This window comes from Mustela lutreola, chromosome 2, assembly GCF_030435805.1.
Source record: "Mustela lutreola isolate mMusLut2 chromosome 2, mMusLut2.pri, whole genome shotgun sequence".
Classification (NCBI taxonomy): Eukaryota; Metazoa; Chordata; class Mammalia; order Carnivora; family Mustelidae; genus Mustela; species Mustela lutreola.
In genome coordinates this window covers 45,537,348-45,556,929 of record NC_081291.1, presented here as the reverse complement: position 1 = coordinate 45,556,929, position 19,582 = coordinate 45,537,348, and the positions used below count along the sequence as shown (strand labels likewise).

General features: G+C 40.6%; 1 protein-coding gene across 8 annotated transcripts in view; it reads right to left on the bottom strand.

Moving 5' to 3' along the window:
• Nucleotides 1-5,716: 5,716 nt before the first annotated feature.
• Nucleotides 5,717-19,582, bottom strand: part of LOC131824150 (contactin-4) — a 938,389-nt gene continuing 924,523 nt past the window's right edge. For all 8 annotated transcript variants that reach the window (XM_059161541.1, XM_059161538.1, XM_059161545.1 and 5 more), the window contains 7 exons: nt 19,197-19,267; nt 17,668-17,902; nt 17,069-17,181; nt 16,340-16,526; nt 15,796-15,908; nt 10,504-10,672; nt 5,717-8,372 (listed from right to left, as the gene is read on the bottom strand). In XM_059161541.1, coding sequence (XP_059017524.1) covers nt 8,272-8,372; nt 10,504-10,672; nt 15,796-15,908; nt 16,340-16,526; nt 17,069-17,181; nt 17,668-17,902; nt 19,197-19,267 — 989 coding nt within the window. In that variant the 3' untranslated portion in view covers nt 5,717-8,271. The remainder of the gene's footprint in view (nt 8,373-10,503; nt 10,673-15,795; nt 15,909-16,339; nt 16,527-17,068; nt 17,182-17,667; nt 17,903-19,196; nt 19,268-19,582) is intronic.

The following is a 19,582-nucleotide window of genomic DNA, read 5'->3' as shown; positions in this document are numbered from 1 at the left end:
AAAGTGAATTTCTTTAAAAAATGTACCAGCACAGAAAACGATGTATATTCAATTTTAGCTCGAAGGAACGGAGCTCTACCGGGTAGACTCATTTATTAAAGCTGGACAGTGACAGCCGGAGAGTACACCATCACCAAAGCTTAAAACATGAAGTAATAAGAACTCACAATTGGTGGGGCTCTCGTTCCCAAAACGGTTCTCTCTACCTCCCCGGCCCGTCACGTAGGCTCCACCCAGCTCCTGCCCAACTTCCGGGAGCCGACACTACCTATTGGCTCGCGACAAATGAGTGGCAGGCGGAGCAAAATTAGACCACGTGGCCCACGCGCGTTATCTTAAAGTTCTAGTGGACTCTTTTCACCACCAAGGTGTGTTATCCGCTTAGTTTCATTTATTAAAACGAAAAGCAAAGCTCTGTCCCTCTCAGGTGATGAAATGAAAGAAGACGTGAACCTGAGAAGGGGCGTGGGGAATTGGTGGGAAAGAAGTCAACAGTAAAGTACTGGGGTCAGAGTTCAAAAGTCAGCAAGTTTCTTCTTAAAGAGCTGGATAGAAAATATTTTCAGCTGTGAGAGCCATCTGTCCTCTGCTGCAACCACTCAGTTCTGCCATTATAGCATAAAAGCAGCCTCAGACAGTATATAAATGAGAGTGGCTGTATTCCAATAAATCTTTATTTACAAAAACTAGGCAATGAGCCAGGTTTGGACTTTGGGCCAATATTTATCTGTACATAGCTTAATGGATCCAAAATGTTAAATTTGAATGGGCTGTTTCTTTCTTTCTCTTGCTTTCTTTCTTTAAAGCAAAGCAACCAATTTGGGAAATATGTTTAATCAATAAAAATCTTTCTACTATGGGGGGCACCTCAATGCTGCCCTGGGTTGAGCATCCAGCTCTTGGCTCCTCTCAGGTCCTGATCTCAGGGTTGTGAGATCAAGCCTGTTAGGCCCTGCATTCAGCAGAGACTGCTTGAGAGTCTCTCTCTCTCTGCCCCTCCCTGTCACTCTCTCTCTCAATTAAATAAATCTTAAAAAAAGAAAATCATTCTATGGAGGGAGGTCGTGGTGAAAAAAATGTGTTGTGTTTGACTAAACTTATGGTTTTGCAAGAAACAAGGGTCCAGAATTCTGTTCATACGTTTATCTGTTCACACGTTTTACACCATTTGCAAATAAGCGTGTGTTTCTGTCACCTCCAGTGAACCCTGAAGAGGGAAGCATTAATCAGATTTCTGTGGTTTTCCAGTGCCCAGCACAGTGCTCAACACATAGAAAGCAGTCGACATTTTTAATTGTTGACAAACAAAAGAGGAATGACTGGGCCAATGCAACCTCTCAGTTATTTGGTCTCAGATATTTGGTTCTGAAAAGTGATAAATGTTACTCAACCTCGTAATTTTTTTCCAACTATTTCTGTTATAGTTATGTTCTGGGCAACAAGACCATTTTTATAACCCTTCAAAACATTTCTGGAATCCGCCTCAACACTTCAGAATCATGGCCCTTTGGGCATGTAATAACACATCAGCAAGATCCTGGAATTTCGCATTAGAAATGAAATACGTTAGTGAGGATGAATCCTCCCTGCATGAGGTTGCCAGACTTAGCAAATAAAAATAGATGAAGCCCAGTTAAATTTGGATTTCAGATAATTTTTTTGCGTGGGATATATACTATAAAATTACTGATTTTTTCAAAAATCTGAAATCCAAGTTTAACTTTTTATCTGGCATTTTATTTGGCAACTTGGATCTTGCAGGATAGCCCATTTGAAAAATAGCTCTGAGGATGCTTGAGGTCCAGTACAACAAACAAGCAAAAAGCACCATTTGCAGTAAAAAAAATAATAGCCAAGCAGGGCTGCTTTGGAGCAGAGAAATCACCACACCTGAGCTATATGAGGTTTCCCTGCAAGATTCCTATACCTGGGGTCTTGGCTTACTTAAACCCCTGGTCACTTTTTAACAACTCATATACAACTTCCTGGGAAGCTCACCACCTTATTTCTTCTTCTTGCTGTATGGCAACAAATATCATTCTGTCTATGTTCCTACCTACCTACCTAGCTATCTATCTAATATTTTGGACTGGACTTGACTGGAGTCAATCTACCAGCACCTCAATTACTGGTTTCTCTTATCAGCTTTGTGACCTGGGTCATACCACTATACTTCTTGGTGTTGGCTCCCCACGTGTCAAATATGAATAATGAATAGTGACTCCATAGTAGGTTCACTCGCATAGAGATAGACACATACCAGAAGTGTGATCGATGTCAGCTAGTATTCTCATCACATTTTTCCATATTGTGGCAAAGTGCCAGTACTGGTCCCTTGGTCTCACCCCCCACCCCACACACACACCGTGGGACTCCAAGGAAGGTGACTTCACACTGACCTTGTGGGGTGTTTCCATCTCTCTCATTCTGTGACCCTCATGGGGTCTCTCTGCTACAGCATTGCCCTGTGCTAGAACTGTACCTCGTGCAGGGGGTGGCCACTAGTCCCTTCCTTAATGACCCACTAGAACCCCTTCAGGGACCTGCTCCTCTACATGGCTATGCCCTGAATCTGCTCGTCTTCCACAACTCCTTCACTCCTCCATCTCCCCCTCTGATGTGCTCTGCTTGGACCTCACCATTCTCCTCTCGCCCACTTGGTGTCCTGACTGCTTTCCAGGTGCACTTAAGACACTATCTCCTTATTCCCTCTTGTTCTTTCTTTTAGGTAAGAGTTATTTCTGGAGGTTGAAATGTACTGAATTAGGAGTTCTAAATTCCAATCCTGACTTTCTAATCATCTGTGTTACTTTGTAGCAACAAAGTAGTACAAACTGTTGTAGTACCACCTCCTTACCTCCGTTTCCTAAATGAAAAAAGAATAAACTGGTGTCTCTCTCCTCTTAGTGTGAAGAGCACTTTGAAAACTATAAAAACAAATTAAGCTATTACTCTTTGTTCGTTAAAATCCCAAGACGTATGTATCTCCCCGTAGAATTTGTGCTGTTTGTAACAAATGGTGAGAATATGTAGCAAAAGGCCCGGGTACAGCTACTGGCACTCTCACATTAAGATATCCCAGCCTTATAGACTCCAGACCTTCAGATCTCTTATATGGTTGATCTTTTTTTTAAAAAATACGATCTCTCGGTGTGGTCTTTATTACTAGAGCCCTGCTAATCTACAACTGACCATAACTGTTGGTGATAAAGGACAGAGGATGAGTTTGTTTAAACTGTGAGCTCTCTTGAGAATCGCAATTTACACTTGAGTCGAGGGATTGGAACATTTAAACTGCATGGGTCACAGCATGAAGGGAAAAGGCTTCCTCTTGGACTGGCGTGTTGTAATCACACCCTGCCAGGAGGGCAAGGGCTGAGCAAATCACGCCATGTGGTGCCAAACACTCTTCTCCTTCTAGCTTTGTTCGTGTCAGCAATGGGGGGAGAGATATAGGCCTGGTGCTTGAGAAGTAGTTAAGAATCACAAGCAGATTCTAATCTTAAGATGCTCTCTGTGTACTGGGAAGAAGACATGAACACAGTGATTTAAATCCCAGTGCCTGTGTGGCCCGGTTGATTAAACGGCTGCCTTCAGCTCTGGTCTTGATCTCAAGGTCCTGGGATAGAGCCTGGCATTGGGCTCCCAGCGCAGTGGGAAGTCTGCTTCTCCCTCTCCCACTGCTGTTCTCCCTGCCTGTGCTCCCTTGCTCGTGCGTGCTCTCTCCCTCAAATAAATAAATAATAGATAATGGGATGATAGACATGTGTGGGTACTGATGAGGTGCCCTGGAAGTCAAACAGATGAGATGGAGAAACTGAAGACTTTGTGGAAAAGCTGACATCTGAGTGAGGACCCTACTGCCTAACTCCTTTCATAAGTATTAATATTATTAAATATTTTTATTTTATTAACTTTGTTATTTAAATAAATACATATTTATATAAAGACATGAAAATATTTGCATAAAAGGGGATAATGGACCTATGTGTTGAGTTCAACTCATTTTGGCTATGGGAAGCATCGACATTCTTTGGTTTCTGTGACTATCTCAGTCGCTTGAGAAGAAGAACAGTAAGTGATCTATAAAATTGTGGCTAATGTTTAGAGAGCTGTGCATTTAGAACTTTATAAACTTAATCCTATATAATAAGTACCAATGGCCAGAATGCATTCCAGGTGGTCAGATTCCAGAATCCACTGTACTAAGTGGCCTGTGTAAGGTCCAGTATCTTCCATTTTTGATGGAGTAATTTTGGATGTGCCTAGAAATGGACTACATGTCTTTCATTGTAAAAGGCTTGCTCTTCACTGTGGTTGGCCAGAGAATTTTTTTAATTGTTTACAACAGGAAAATACAGTCAATTCTTGATTATCTGTGTTAATGGAGGAGAACAGAGGCATGGATAATCCAATGCAGCATATAGAAATCACCTGATGGTGATTACATCAAATTATCTTAAAATTTACACATCATTTTAGTTGGCTAATTATGTGCTATTTATGTACTTTTTATGATCCATCACTCAACATTCAACGTTCTTTGAGCACACTTTGCAGAAAGGTAAGGGTGGTAGGAGAGACTGGGAAAAGGTTAATCAGCATGGAACATTGCTTTCTGGATATAAATAACCAAAAATCTGATGGTAGGAATAACTCAGTAATTTTATCTTCAGATAAAAAGCTTATGGCAGCTCCAATCTCACAGGCTGGAAGAATTCTGAGCTCACCTGAGAAATGAAATTTATCATTCATGTCTTCTACCTCCATGCAAAGATGCTGTTTTGTACACAGGGCTTATGTGCTCTGCAGGAACACTGAGAGAATCCAGTTATCTGGCAAAATAGAATTTCCTTTTAAACAGTTAGGTCACAGATGGATCAGGTGGATTACACACACACAAAGAAGGTAAGGGTAAGCAGCTGAAAGAGTTAAATGACCAAAGCACATAGGCCCCCTTCCTAGTGCTCCTGATTCAGAGTCACTGTCCCAGGTAGGAACATATTCCAGTGAGTGCAGTATTTGGGACCAGGGCCCAGGGCCCAGGGCCCATGGTGTCCCCTGGGATAGCTAAGCATACAAAGTGTGCTGCTTAGCTCTTCCTAGCATTTATTATCCCATCCATGGAAACATCATCTCAGTTTTTCTTTAACAAGCTATGAGTGCAGGTTTGGCGTGATCAAGGATAGGGAGCAGATTAGCATCAAAATAACAAACAAAAGCCCATTAATTTCTAGAAGAGCACTTGGAATAGAGTTTCCAAAGTTCCTGCAGTCTGGATTCTTAGAGTAACCTGGTTCTTATTCTCACCAACGCTTGGCCATTCAGCATTTCCTTAGCTCGTGTGACCTAATCTGTGTCATTCCTTTTTGTTTGCTCGATTTAACTCAATTTTGTTTTCTGTTGCTTGCAACCAGTGATTCCAACTGCAACCACCTTGGAAGCCAAAAAATCAGACAGGTGTGAGTGAAGGTGCCTACCATGCCCTTTCTAAAAATACCTTCAGCTCAGTTCGACTCTGCTAATCCAGGTCCTCATTTATCAGATGATGAAGCAGAGAGATACAAAGGACTTTTTCAAAGCATAAAGTTTGAAGCCAGGCCTTCTAATGCTTTCCACCACCTAACAAAAGCAGTGACACAGTTTCCTCTGGTTGGGTCACTGTGGCACACAGGCAGGCAACTGATGCAAAATGCTACGTCAAAGACCCCTTCAATGAATTAATCAATGATTATTTATTGCAAGGCACTGTGCTAGGCACTATGGAGAGTACATGGAAGATAAGACCAAAGTCCCTGCCCTCAAGGAGCTTACAATCTAGTTGGGAAGACAAGGCATACGTACAAGGAAAATTAAGTAACAATACAGGAGTTACGTTAAAATGCAAGATAACAGTACAAGAGATTTCCAAAAGTAGTACCTGATTAATTACTAAGTGAGTGGTATTGACAGGGCTTGTGGCTAATTCAGAGGAAGGACTGATGTGTGGGAAGACTTCACAGACAGCTGGGGCTGGAGCTACCCTAGGACAGTTGGGAACTGGGTGAGAAAGAAGAGCAGGGAGGGCATGTCAGGAAGGGTTAGCTGTATGATCAAAAGGCACAGAGGTGAGACCAAAAGCAAGCAGTGTTTAGGGGCCAGTGAGGGCTCAGTGTGGCTGGATACAAATTTACATTATTAGATTAAGAAGGGTCTTAAATGATCAAGTTTAGATTTTATCCTTCTAGCAATGGGGTGGAGGATACCTTAAAACAACAGATATCCCTAAGTTAAACATACAAAAGACTTAGCTAATCAAGAGGAACTATTAAAGTTTGAGCTTCAGGATATTTATTTGTGGATTTTGACCCTCTGTGCTTCCAAAGAGGATTTGAAATGGTGTCTTCAGGGCTGTCAATTGCAAAGGAATAGCTCTGGGTCATCTAGCTTTGGATCATGGTCAGAGACTTTTGAGTCCCTCTATCATCTCAAATTATAACAAGGACAAGGGTGAGCTAACAAATTCCCTGACAGACAGGCAGGAAAAATGCTCCCAAAAGACAAGTATCTTTACAAATGACAGAATATTTATTAACAATACCTTTAAAAAAAAGATTACATATGCTAGATCACTGGTAAATATCATTTACACTGGGGTTGGGAACTACCTGGGGTGTCATTTTTTTTCATTCATTTTATTGTTTTGTTGATTTTTTTGTGAGTGTGATTTTAAGTTCTGTTTTATTTTAACATAGAAGTAACCATATCAAACTAAGAGAGGAACACAGCTTGAAATACTGACAATATTTTTTCTGGTTACCGCCCTAGTTTTTACACAAGTGGAATCCTGATTATGACTTTATTGGATAAATATAGCTAGAAGGTTGAAAAGTTAACTTATATTATTTTTAAGCAAAAATGACAAATTACAGGCAAATTTGAGCTCTCTGAGAAAGAAGAAAAGGTGGCAAAGTGTTTACATGTGAAAATTTTTATAGAAAATTTCATTGCCTTTTATATGCACTGCTCCACAAGTGTCAGCTTACAAAACCTCCCCCATTATAACAAATAGTTCTTTTCAAAAGAATATGTTTTTTTTTTTTCTGATATTGTCATTTTCCAATGTGTGATTTTAAGACTTAGAAGGTAAAGCTTACAAAGCAACTAAGCTACCTACAGCAAAACAGGATAATCATCAAGATAACATACGGTTATACTAAAGATCTTTTATCATGTCATGAAAATATTCTTTGTGGTGACTATTTGCTGAAATAGGAGAAATTTGCCAAATTCCATATATGATTTTGATTCAAAAGAAGGACTCTTATTATTAAAGACATACACATATATAAAGAAATTATGACTCCATCAACAGAGAATTACCTTTTTAAAAATGTACATTCAAGACAGATACATTTAAAGATAGTAAAATTATCTTTTATCCTCTGAAAGACCTGGTTGACTACAGTCACTTTTGGCCTATGTTACTACTGCATATGTAACTTCAAATTTAATGTCTAAGATAATGCTACTACAAAGACAATGCTAACTTAGTTGAGTGAAAAGAAAGTCTTACTGTACAATGCTAAATTCAGGGATGGGAATATTGCACAAGGTACCTCTTGGGCAGTTAGTTTAGGTTTTGAATTTACAGCCATTTCTGAAACCATCTCGAGTTGCGTTGAACAACAAAATTCACAACAGGCTGGGAAAATATATTGTACATGTCGAAAGGACTTGATTCAATGTATTAACCATCCAAAGAGTCATTTACATACAGTAGCCTTGATTACAGACCAAATCTTCAGCTCTTCTGCCACTGAATCCTTGTAAAACTGTACAAGTAGTTTGTAATTTATTTACCAAGGTGAGTTTCAAACTCTTCCTCTAAAGGAAATATTCTCAAATAATAATTGTATGATTGTGTTGCCCATAGCATTTTACAGCAGAGGAAAAAAATCAATATCTACATTTCATGTTAACTTTAAAAAATTCTATAAAACACTAAATATATAATAAAAAATATGCATATAAGGACATATGTAAACTGCTTTGGTAACATCATATTACAGATGTCTTCAGTGCATTGCAGAGTTTCCAAAGAAACTTCAGACAAAGCTAGATTTGCTTTGAGGAAGTACTGTATAATGCCATTCCTAAAGAAGCAAAAAACATTTTTTTCCAGTAATAAGATGTACTTGAACAACAATATTACTTAGTACTGGGTGTCTTCAAAACAACTAGCTAAATGTTGCTTATATTATCAACGGCAAGTCCTTTAGATAACTTTTGTCATAAACTGGACCTAGCTGTGAGGGAGATCATGATTGTGCTGATGGCTGACAGCGTACATGCATTTGACGTGGAAGGTCCAGCTCCTCTTGCATAGGCATCTGAAAAGAGAGAATAAATTCACTCACTGTTGCTTCACCCTGGCTCCAGAGGAAAACAAGGCCACGGGGTTTTAGGCAGCAGCAGAACTGGCCAGATCCTACCAGAAATAACAATTTCCAAATGACTTTTTTTTTTTTTTTAAGATTTTATTTATTTGTCAGAGAGAGAATGAGAGAGAGCCCAAGCAGAGAGAAGGGCAGGCAGAGGGAGAAGCAGGATCCCTGCTGAGCAAGGAGCCTGATGCGGAACTCATTCCAGGAAGGTGGGGTCATGACCTGAACTGAAGGCAGATGATTAACCAACTGAACCACTCAAGCACCCCTCCTAATGACTTTTTAATATTAGTTCTCTGACTCCCTAGCCAGGAACCTAAGAGTAAGTTATTTCACATCTCTTGAGGTCTGCTGATACATTTACAAAATGAGGATTCTACATCTAACTTGAGAAGAAACGTCAATAGTACTAATAACATTACTAATAAATGTTATATCAATGATGCAGCAAAATAAAAATGGCTGTTCCCTTTTTAACTCTATCTTTGCACTGGGCATAGAGCCATGGGACACTTGATTCTTACACAAACTGTAAGCAAATCTGGTATTGTTTTTATGTTATTTAACAGATGAGGAAATGAGGGCCCAGAGGAGTAAGATACTTGTCTGAGATCAACCAGTTAGTAAATAGCTCAACTGGGATTCAAACCCATGTCTGCCTGAATATATTCTTTTTTCCCAACAAAATAATCTCAAGCCTTTCAAATAAAACCCTTTCTTGTAGGTCTTACATTTTTCATAGTAACAGATTACCAACTGTTGTTTGAGGTTTCTCTACGAGTATAAGATCTTTGACCAACAAAGTAGACAATGTTTTGAAGGACAGAACTTGTTTTTTTTTCACAGTTTTAAGCTTATCATCTAAAATCAATTAATTATACCAATATAATTGCTTAAGAGTTATTTTTAGAATGAATTAAACCAAGAATAACCAATCTAAAAAAAACCCCAAATAATCCTTACAATGATAAGAAAGTATTAAGTTAGATTTTCTTTTAACAGAGTGAGATAAATTAACCCTCAAACAAACCCCAGTCTTGTGTTTCTGTGGCTTGGTGATTACTTCCACATCTCTGGTTCCACATCTCTAGTTCCTTTCAGCAGAATTTAGAGCCCTTGCCTTAGTGAAGTATACAATTCAATTCTGCCCAGTTTTTTTTTTTTTTTTTTTTAAAGATGTAAGTGCTGGGACGCCTGAGAGGCTCAGTCAGTTAAGCAACTGGCTCTTGATTTAGGCTCAGATCATGATCTCAGGGTTGTGAGATTGAGACCCCTAGCTCCAGAACTTTTCCATCACCCCAAATGGAAACACAGAACCCATTACACTGCAATTCATACTACTGGCCAGCCACTATAAGTCACTAATCTGATCTCTGTCTCTATGGATTTGCCTTTTCTGTTTTTTTTTTTTTTATAATAAATGAAGCCACATAATAAAAAATAATATTCTACTGAGATATATGCAAACATGTGTGTGTGTGTATATACATATATATATATATATATATATATATATATATATATATATATAGTACAGGATTGACTATGTTTGCTCAAAAAAGAATATTCTCACACTATTCTGCCTTTGTTACTAAAAATAATCTTGACTATATATAGACATGTGTATTTAGGTACATGTTACATACACACACTCAAAATTAATAATGTCAAGTTCAAAATATTTTCAGCCACAGACCCTGAGTTACACTGTTTTGCTAAAGACAAATTACCTCAACATTTTTAAAAATCCTTTGCTTTTTCTCCTAATTCATGCTTTTAACTTTCTGAGCGATAGTTTTATAGTTGTTATAGATGCATACATGTCCACATGGGGAAACCAGTCTGACGGATTTGAGGCTGCTTTAATCTGATTTTTGATTGGCAACTGATTAAATCAGTCAAAACTAGTCAAATTGTCTTTTTTATGAAACCACTTGTGATCAGCAAACATCAGTTGTCTGATGAAAGGGGACAGGACTGACCATTGTTACAGAAGCCTTTCTTTGTGGGCTGAACTCACTGGGAAGACAGAGGAGAGCCAGCAGGCAGGGGGAGGGGAGGAAAAAGACACTCTTACTTGATATCTTTGGAATTCGAATTTGTTCACTGCTGCTGCCGTCTCCTCCATCACTGAATGGCTTAATTTCTATTATGTAATCTTCATCAAAAGGCAAAGAAAGCTCCACTGATGTTTTATTTGTTTCAATGACAGATGTGCTGCTTTGTCTGTTCCATCTGTACAAGACCTGCCAATACAGAAAGAACAGGTGTCACCTGCTGTCCTCACAAAGGCCCCAAAGATGGAACATCCATTGTTCTCACCTCTGGGCACCAGCGAAATGTGGGCACACCGAGGCGGTCAGGCTGCCCACACATCCCTGGGAGCCTCATTTATAGTAAGGGGCACATCTGCAGCCACAGTTTCATTATATGGAACGAGTGTACAGGACACGCAGCATGCGGACAGAGGCAGCATCTGTCAACCAATGCACCATGTGGCCACACAGAACCTCTGGAAGGCTCAGGTAACACACCTGGAAAACGACTTCCTCTTGGAGGCTGCACAGAGCTCAGTCACATGTGACAGGCTTTAGCCTCGGAAGCAACTTGGCCACTGTGGGACTATAGTCCTCTTTATAATCTGAGCTTCAAACAACGAGCCCACCTCGCTGGGCTGTTTTCAAGATTGCATGAGGATTGCATATTAGTGAAGGACTGGATCAAAGGAAGCATGTAAGACATACAGTGTTTATGATGCTTAAAGGGAACGCGAAATAAACATACTTGGCAAAGGTGAGAAGCGCAAAGCAGGCATCATACATTATTATTATCATGAAACCTCTGGAGAGAGCCCATTTCAGCCTCCAAAAGGCAAGGGCAGTAACCCCTTTTCCCCCAGCCCCAGAACTCCTTCTGAGCTATGTGGAAAATAGGGAATATTCTATGGCCATCACTGTCACTCCAGAAGTGTCTGACCTTCAACAGTCCCACTCATGTTTCCCTTCTTGGCCTCCCCTGCATGGGAGTCTGGGTTGGTGGCTCATTTGATGAGATTCCCCGCTAGGTCTCCTGAAAACACATCCCCCTGCCTGGAATTGCCTACCCCGACTGCCACCAACAGAAACAAAACCTAAAAGCCTGGTCAAGCACATCTGCCTTTTTGGATATAACAACAGGGATGATGATTGTCCTGCAAATACTTTCTGATGTTGACCTAAGTGCCTTATCGACATCACCGTGTTTAACCGTCACAACAATCAGACAACACAGGCATTAGTATTCCTCGCCACAGATGAGAAAACAGAGGCTGGATGAGGACAAAAAGCAGGTACGTGGCAAGGTGAGAGCTCCTGAGCCCCAACTCTTAAATTATGGTCCTCCAAAACCTCCAGTTTCTCCTCATAGTGAGAAACAGAGGGGTAGGCGGTCAGTGTTCTCCGTCCTGGCTATGCGGCAGAAGCCCTTGGGGAACGTGTAAAAAATACTGTCGCTCTAGCTTCGCAACGGGCCAGGTGGGGGGGTACTATTTTGCTCCTCTCCCCCAGGAGGCATTTGACAATGTCTGCGGACTAGTTTTGGTTGTCACAGGAGGCAGTACTGTTTACCAGGTGGGGGTCAGGGATGCTGTAGGACATCCTGCAATGCAGAGGACAGTCCGTAGGCGGAGAGGTACCCAGCTCAGACTGGCCTAAGTGAGGAGGCTCAGAAAGTCCACTGGAGCCGCACTCCAGAGTTAGACTCCACAGAGGTGAGATTGAGATGTGGTTTGGGGGGGGGAAAAAAGAGAGATAGAGAGAGAGAGTTTGATGTGATGTTACTGTGGCTATAAACTCTGGATTAAGCCAGGGATTTGACCTGAATGTGGATCAAAATCGCCTGGAGGGTTCATTCAAACACAGATCACTGGACCCCAGCTCAGAGTTTCCAACTTAGTAGTTCTGAGGTTGTACCTTAAAAATCTCCATTTCTAACGAGTTCTCAGATAATGCCAAGGCCTCAGGTCCACCAATGGCACTTTGAGACGGGTAAGATTGGTCCACATTTCAAAATTCTGATCTGCTGAAGTTAGAGACTTAAGACTCCACTATTGCAATAAAAACCAAACACACATAAAATTCAAAAAATTCCCTAAAATGGTATAGATCCCATTTGTTCCCTGGCATTTCATCACCTTAATTTATATCTCTCTAATACAAGGTGGAAAACACAATTTCCTTAAGGTGGAAAGATTCATAAGCGCCCCTTTCCCCTCTGGAGCATCAGTTGCATCCAACTCGGCATCCCCTCGCTCATGATCAGGCTCAAATAAATCCTCAGGCACATTCGGGAGTGTCAAAGCATCTCATCACGGCCCTTCAGGAATGTGGGCTGGCTGATGGGATGCGAGGGCACATCTGGCTTTGAGGAATAAATTGCTTCTTTGATTTACCTCTGGTCCTTGCCAGAGCACACAGAATTCAACCAGTTTCAAATAGAAATCCAGGAGAAACACTTCCAGGAGAAAACAGCTCTGTTATCAGCATGGCTTATCAGTCTTGTATTATTAGGAACTTGCATTGGAACCTAAATAAAAGCCTGTAAAACCTTTATTTACACCAAACACTCGGTTCAGCTGACCTATTTGAAGGCTGTGCTTGCATTTCATATAATCCAGGGCAGAAGACGGGCTGGGGTGGGGGGCGCAGGTTTATGGGAGTAATGCAGGTTCATGGGAGTTAACAGTAGCAAACACAATTCAATGCCTACTTTGTGTTTGAATACTGTATGTTCTTTATTTTAATGAAAAGTAAGAGAAGTTTAATTTTTGTTCTTATCACATTACAACTGAGATTATTTCAGTTGTAGTCCATTTTTCAATGTCTGGGTGAAACATCAAAGTGGAGATTTGTCCTAAGTTATCAAAGATGACAAGTTTTGCCTTGGAAATTGGAAGAGTGGCTAAAATGGAGCTGTTGGACCTCTGATTTCCTCACCAGATGTAGATCAATATGTGAAGTGTCCAGACCATCAGTCCCCAAAAAAGTGAAGTCACCGCCTCCCAAAGGTGTGATTTCCTTGGACTTGAGTGACCCTTTGGGGATGGCACTTAGTGCACAGTTCTGTGCTTCTGTTCTTGCCACTGTGGTCCCTGGGTATTTTGAAATCACTGAGACACTCCCATAATCAAGGTTAACAATAGGACTCTTAGCTACTTTCCCTCAAACTGCATTTTCTCTGCTCCTTGTCCTTCATTGGATGTCCTTGTATACTACAACAAACAACATTTAGGGGTTTTTATGTTCTATGGCTGTTCCCACTCTTTGGCTACAACCATACATACCAGGGATCTGGATTTCAAGATCACTACACCAGGAAGAAAGAGCCCCTAACTGTGTTATTTTGGCCTGTGCTTTGATCCAAAATACTATGTATGGAACCTGGCAGGGAACCAACCTCTCCACTTCACTGACACAGTCATACACTCGGTGCCTGGAGATGTCCTCCTCACAAGCAATGAGAACTTTGTCACCACCTGCTACCATATTATGGGATGCCTGGGCTCTTCCACTTTGGGGAGCTGCACTGTGGCTTTGGAGGAAACTGCCTGACATCTTCAATGGGACCAATGAACACTGTATGTTCTAAGACCAACACCATTACCTATTGAGGTAGGCACTCTAATTCTGATTTCAAAGATGAGGACACTGAGACCTGAAGCTATTATGCAATTTGCCCAGGGTCCTATGAATGGTAAAGGGTAGATTTAGCATTCAAACCCAGGTAGTCTGGGTCAATAGCCTATATTCTTAACTCAGTCTAGTTTGGCCACCATCTATGTGGGAAAATTGTTTCCCCTCTCTGGTCTCTGTCTTCACGAATGCAAAACAAGCAGGTTAGAGGTAGAAAACTGATGGCCCATGGGTCACATCTGGCCTGCATATTTTAACTGTTTGGCCCTTGGAGTGCTTATTTTATTTTGAGTTAGATGTCAATATTTAAAACTATCCAAAAACATGAAAAAATGTTGGGTTCTACCAAGAAACTGGAAGATATAGCCACACTGTTTGGCAACAATATGCAAGAGCTCAAAAGCCACAGCTCCTTCTGGACAATGAGAAAGTCTCTAATTCACCATAGTCTCTCATGCTTCCTGTTGTACCATACTGGCATGTGTGTACCTCAGGACCTTGGCACACCCCACTCATTGTGCTAGGAATACTTTTTCCCAGAGACCTATCTTTCTCCCTTTTTCATGGTCCAACTGAAATGTCTGAACAAAAGTTCAGAGAAATATAGAAATAGAAAATAGAAAGAGAAAATTTCTCCTTAATGAAAGAGAAAATGCAGTCCCAAGGGGTTAAATGATTTACTTAGAGTCTAAGTAAATAAATAAATAAATCTCTAAATAAATCTAAATAAATCTAACTATATAAATCTAACTATAGGACCAATATGTGGGTCTCCTATCTCTTTATGCTACATGCTATATGCTAGAAGACTCTGGGCTCTTAGAAAAGGGCCCAGTAAAAGGCCTGGAGATTAGTTTTTAGGGAATGTTTCTCCATTGGTACAATACAAATCACTGTGCGATGTGAATAAAAGAAAAGGAATCCATGACAGGGAGTCTTTTCCTGAATCTCTCTCTAATCTTAATACCCAAGGTTCTACCACCAAGTATGTCAACTCCCAATTCCAGCTTTGGTTTTATGAAGAACTTTCCAAAGGTCCCATGCTTTTTAACTAGTTCCTCAACTAGTTAAAACTAGTTAAAATGCCTTTCTGCTATGCTCAAAATCACTCTGCAAAAATACCACAAAGCATAGCCTACCAACTGCTTTTGTTTGGCCTGCACTGCACTGCCTCGAATGTCACGTCCGTAAAACGAAACAAGATATTACCAACTGCTTTTAAATGTGGCACCAAGGCTATTCACATTTTCTTTTCTAGCTCTTTAAAGTCAGGCTAGCACTCTGGGATCAGGCCAATAAATCTTCTACAAATTCCTTGCTTCTTTTTCTCTAAATAAATCTAACTATAGGAACATGAACAAAAATGATTAACCATTCATAATATTGTTGATTTAAAAAAAAAGACAACCAGGACAAGCACAAAACAAAGCTGACTGGAGAGATGTTATAAACGTGGTTCTTCGTGAGTTTTTGATGACACAACTACAGGGTCTTCAACCATTTCTGATTCACTCTGCCTGACTCCAAAGTTTAGTCAATTTTCTACAACTGCCTTATTGCCATGGACTATTTATAAAACTCAGAGCAAGCCACCCTGGGGACATCAGGGAAAGTGAGAACATAGTCATATGATTTCCTGAGAAGATACTGTTCTCACTAACAGTAGGATTAGGGGCCTCTGCAAAAAAGAAATTACCCACTTTGTATCCTTTTACTTCCGACTCATTATCTAGGGCCTTCACTTGATCCCAATTCAGGATGATTTTGGAGTCCGATGAATTCCATATGATGTTTCCGGGGGGTTGACTTGGTGCTATAAAAAAATTAAGATATACGAAGTCACAGATTATTAAGTCTCAATGGATTCTGAGGAATATATCCTTACTAGAATTCAAGAGTGGAGGCAATTTAATGGGCTATTGCACTAATATGTGTCTTCAAGGTCACTAAAATCTGACGAGATACAGCATTGCAAATGGAAAAAGATTCAGTTGGTCGCCTAACATTTATATCTAAAAGAAGTAGCCCTTCCCAGTGAGGAAAAAAACATTTATCTTTCTGTCCTCTGGAGCAATGAATTTTGCATGGTATTCGGAAAGGTTCAGTTAAAATGCTAAGGTAAATTTGAATCCACATAATGATACCAATTAGTATGCAAATGATCATTGGGAGGTGGGGATGGGGAATGAACTGGGGATATGTCTGATGAATCCCTAAAATATTTCTGAGCAACAATGTTCTTACGTGGCTTTCTGGTTGTCACATTGACCGTTGCGCTGGATGGGCCTGTCCCTGCAGTATTATATGCCTTGACAGCTAAATGATACAGTGCGCTGCTTTTTAAATTGGTGATTTTTGTTGATGTCTGATTTCCAATTGTTCGTATTTTTCTAGCATTTTCTTCCTTGTCATCATGTCTCCAGTATTTAACCTGAGAAAAGAAAAGGGAAGACCTTGGAAATCATATCTTTGGGGATATTTTCAATGTCATCAGCTGATTTTTTAAAAAATGCAGATTCTTATGATGGAATTAATTTTTCATACCAACTCAGATGCAGAACTTTTGGAGCCAAGGGCTTGGTATGCTCTGAGAACTTACCCGGAATAGGAAGGGCCCCCTCTTTTTGTTCTTAGCTTCATAGTGGGAAGGAAAATTGGCACAACCATTATTGGCTATTTCTCACTTGTCCCCTATATTTATCTTGAGTCCAAGTGATTCTGTGTGTGTCAAAAGTCAAAGCTCATTTTGTCAACCCTCTTATAAATGCTTAGACCCACATGTATTTTGAAAAATACATTTCTGCAGTGTACCAGAAAAAGGGTGCTCTCACAGTGGGATGTTAATTTTTCAACTAATGCCTACTTGAAGCCATTATTCTCTGAAACAAATTCCTCTAAATAGGAATCTGAGTCTTTTTCTCAATACAATGTGTCTTGAAGTTCCCAGACCCGATGCACGTATCTCTTACTTACCTCATAGCCTTGTATCCGTCCTCTATTCTTCTCCATGGGGGAGGCCCAGAAAACTTCAATGTCTGTAGCAGACAGACTTCTGGCAAAGATGCTGGCTGGTGGTTTGGTGGGTTCTACAGATGAATGTGGAAAAAGTAATTACTCTATCAGCCTCCTCCGGATAGGCTTCTAGATACTGGCATTATAAGGAACAAATAACCCATGGGTGTATAACAGCCCTTAGTGATTAGGACCCTAACCATCATTTTACAGAGGAGCCATGATTAATAGCTGGAATGGAGTGGGAACAAAGATGGTAAAGACAAAAAGTCTTTGGCTTCTAAATTTGGGGGTAGATGGAAGGGAAGTAATCCAGGACTGCTTAAATTTAAGCACCAAGTTTTTGTAGCTAGCAATTCCTTTAACACAGATCCTTGTTAATTAGCATTTGCCAGAGGTGAGAGTCCTGGTCACTGGATTATGAAAATAAGAAGGTAAGAAGAAAGGAAAGCCAACTGACTTGAGTAAGAGTCAGGAGAACTTGGTGGCAGTTTGGTCTTAAAGTCAGCATCATCTCATAGCTGAACAAGTATCCCTTTTAGAGGCAACATAAATCATACCTTCTTCTGCAGAATATACTACTGTGGTGGGACTGAACGGGCCTTCTCCTTTATTGTTGAAGACACCCACTTTAACCTCAAAGGGAGAGAAGGGGCGCACGCTCTCATTCCTGAATACGTATCTGGAGGCGTCGGCTGATGCCAGCACTGTCAGCATCCAGATCATTTTGCCATAGGGCCGGAAGGCCACCACATAGCCAAAGCCTCTGCCATTCTGTAACTCCTCGGGGACTGTCTGGGAAAGAAGGGACGTAGTCTTCAGAAATCACAGCAGTTTGATTCAAATGCTAAGATTGTTTCATTTCACCCTACCTTCCAACGTTCTTCTAGACATTCTTCCCACCTATCTTACTTCGGATTTTGTCAGGAGACGGGTTTGGGCCTTGCCATCCATCTATCTGAGCTATGTGTGAGGTACTGAAATAAGGTTAAACGAACCCTAGGGAGAACCTGCAGTGGAGAGCCTCCTTGTTGATGAGGGAGACCCAGCTCTGAAATTCTTAGAAATGACTAGGAAATTCAGTGGATAGTTGATCTAGAAACCAACAATGCAACATGTACCATCCAATATGAATCTTCCTCCAGGGGCAAACAGACAAAAGATTGCATTGCAGATCTCATCTTGGTGCAGGCAAGATCTTCCCCCTCAGAACTGAGGAGCTAAGCTGGAGGGAGTGAGAAATTTCCTTCACTGCTGGGGCTTTAATTAAATGAAAGATTTTGGGGTGCCTGGGTGGCTCAGTGGGTTAAGCCTCTGCCTTCGGCTCAGGTCATGATCCCAGGGTCCTGGGATCAAACCCCGCATCGGGCTCTCTGCTCCGCAGGGAGCCTGCTTCCTCCTCTCTCTCTCTGCCTGCCTCTCTGCCTATTTGTGATCTCTCTCTGTCAAAACAAAACAAAACAAAACAAAACAAAACAAAAAAAACAAATAAATGAAAGATTTTAACTTCAGGGACTGTTGTCTAGAATCCTTCAAAAACATTAAGAACACTTCATAAAACTTCAATCTCCTCTCTCAAAATAAATTTTTAATAAATTGGTGACTAACCTACCTCCAGGTTGTTTTAAAAATACCTCACAGAACAGGGCTCCAGAAGCAAAGCCAATGGCCAGGAAATCGTGCTGGCACACCCAATCTATAGCTGGCAGAGGTTTTAAATCAATTGCCTATGTCTCAATTTAGGAAAAAAGGAAAACTGGTTTTCTTTGTACCAGCCTTCATGGGTATATAAATAGATATACATATATATGTATATATATATTTTTTTTTCTTGTGTTGTCATCCATTTCATGATTTTTTTTCTGTGATGCATCCAATTAAAACTTAATTCAAGAATCAATGGGCAAACACCATCTTTTCCTGCTACTCATTAGCTAGGTGAGAGTGAGTGTTTGCACTCCACTAAGTTTTGGCTCTTAAAAACATAGGAGAAAGCTTCTCAGAGTTTTTTTTTTTTTTTTTTAACACAGAGAAAAAAATAAAATAGCCTAGACTACTAAGTGTTCCTTTTGTTCCATGATTCATTTACCTCCCAGGTTATAACCAGCTCAGATTTGCTGCCTCCACCACCACTGACGTTAGCTGGGGTGACTTCGGGGACTGTGCAGGAAACAAAAAACAAGTCATGTCAGGTGGTAAAAGCAAATGAGGGGCAGGAAGGTCACCTGGCTGAAGTGACTCCCTTTAAACAAATACGCTGATAAATATATATCTTTGTGTTTTGAGATCAGGACCAGTGTGCTCAAGCCGCCCAAAGCGTCAGTTTAAAGAAGTGAAACGTACCAAGGAAATCGCTATTGGTTACCTGTTTCCCATTCAACAATGTACACAAGGTATGTGACAAGTCTGACCAGCTTTCGGCTCCATCCCTAGAGGCTGAGGTTCAGTGCTTTGAAAGGACTGAGGTTCTGGTTC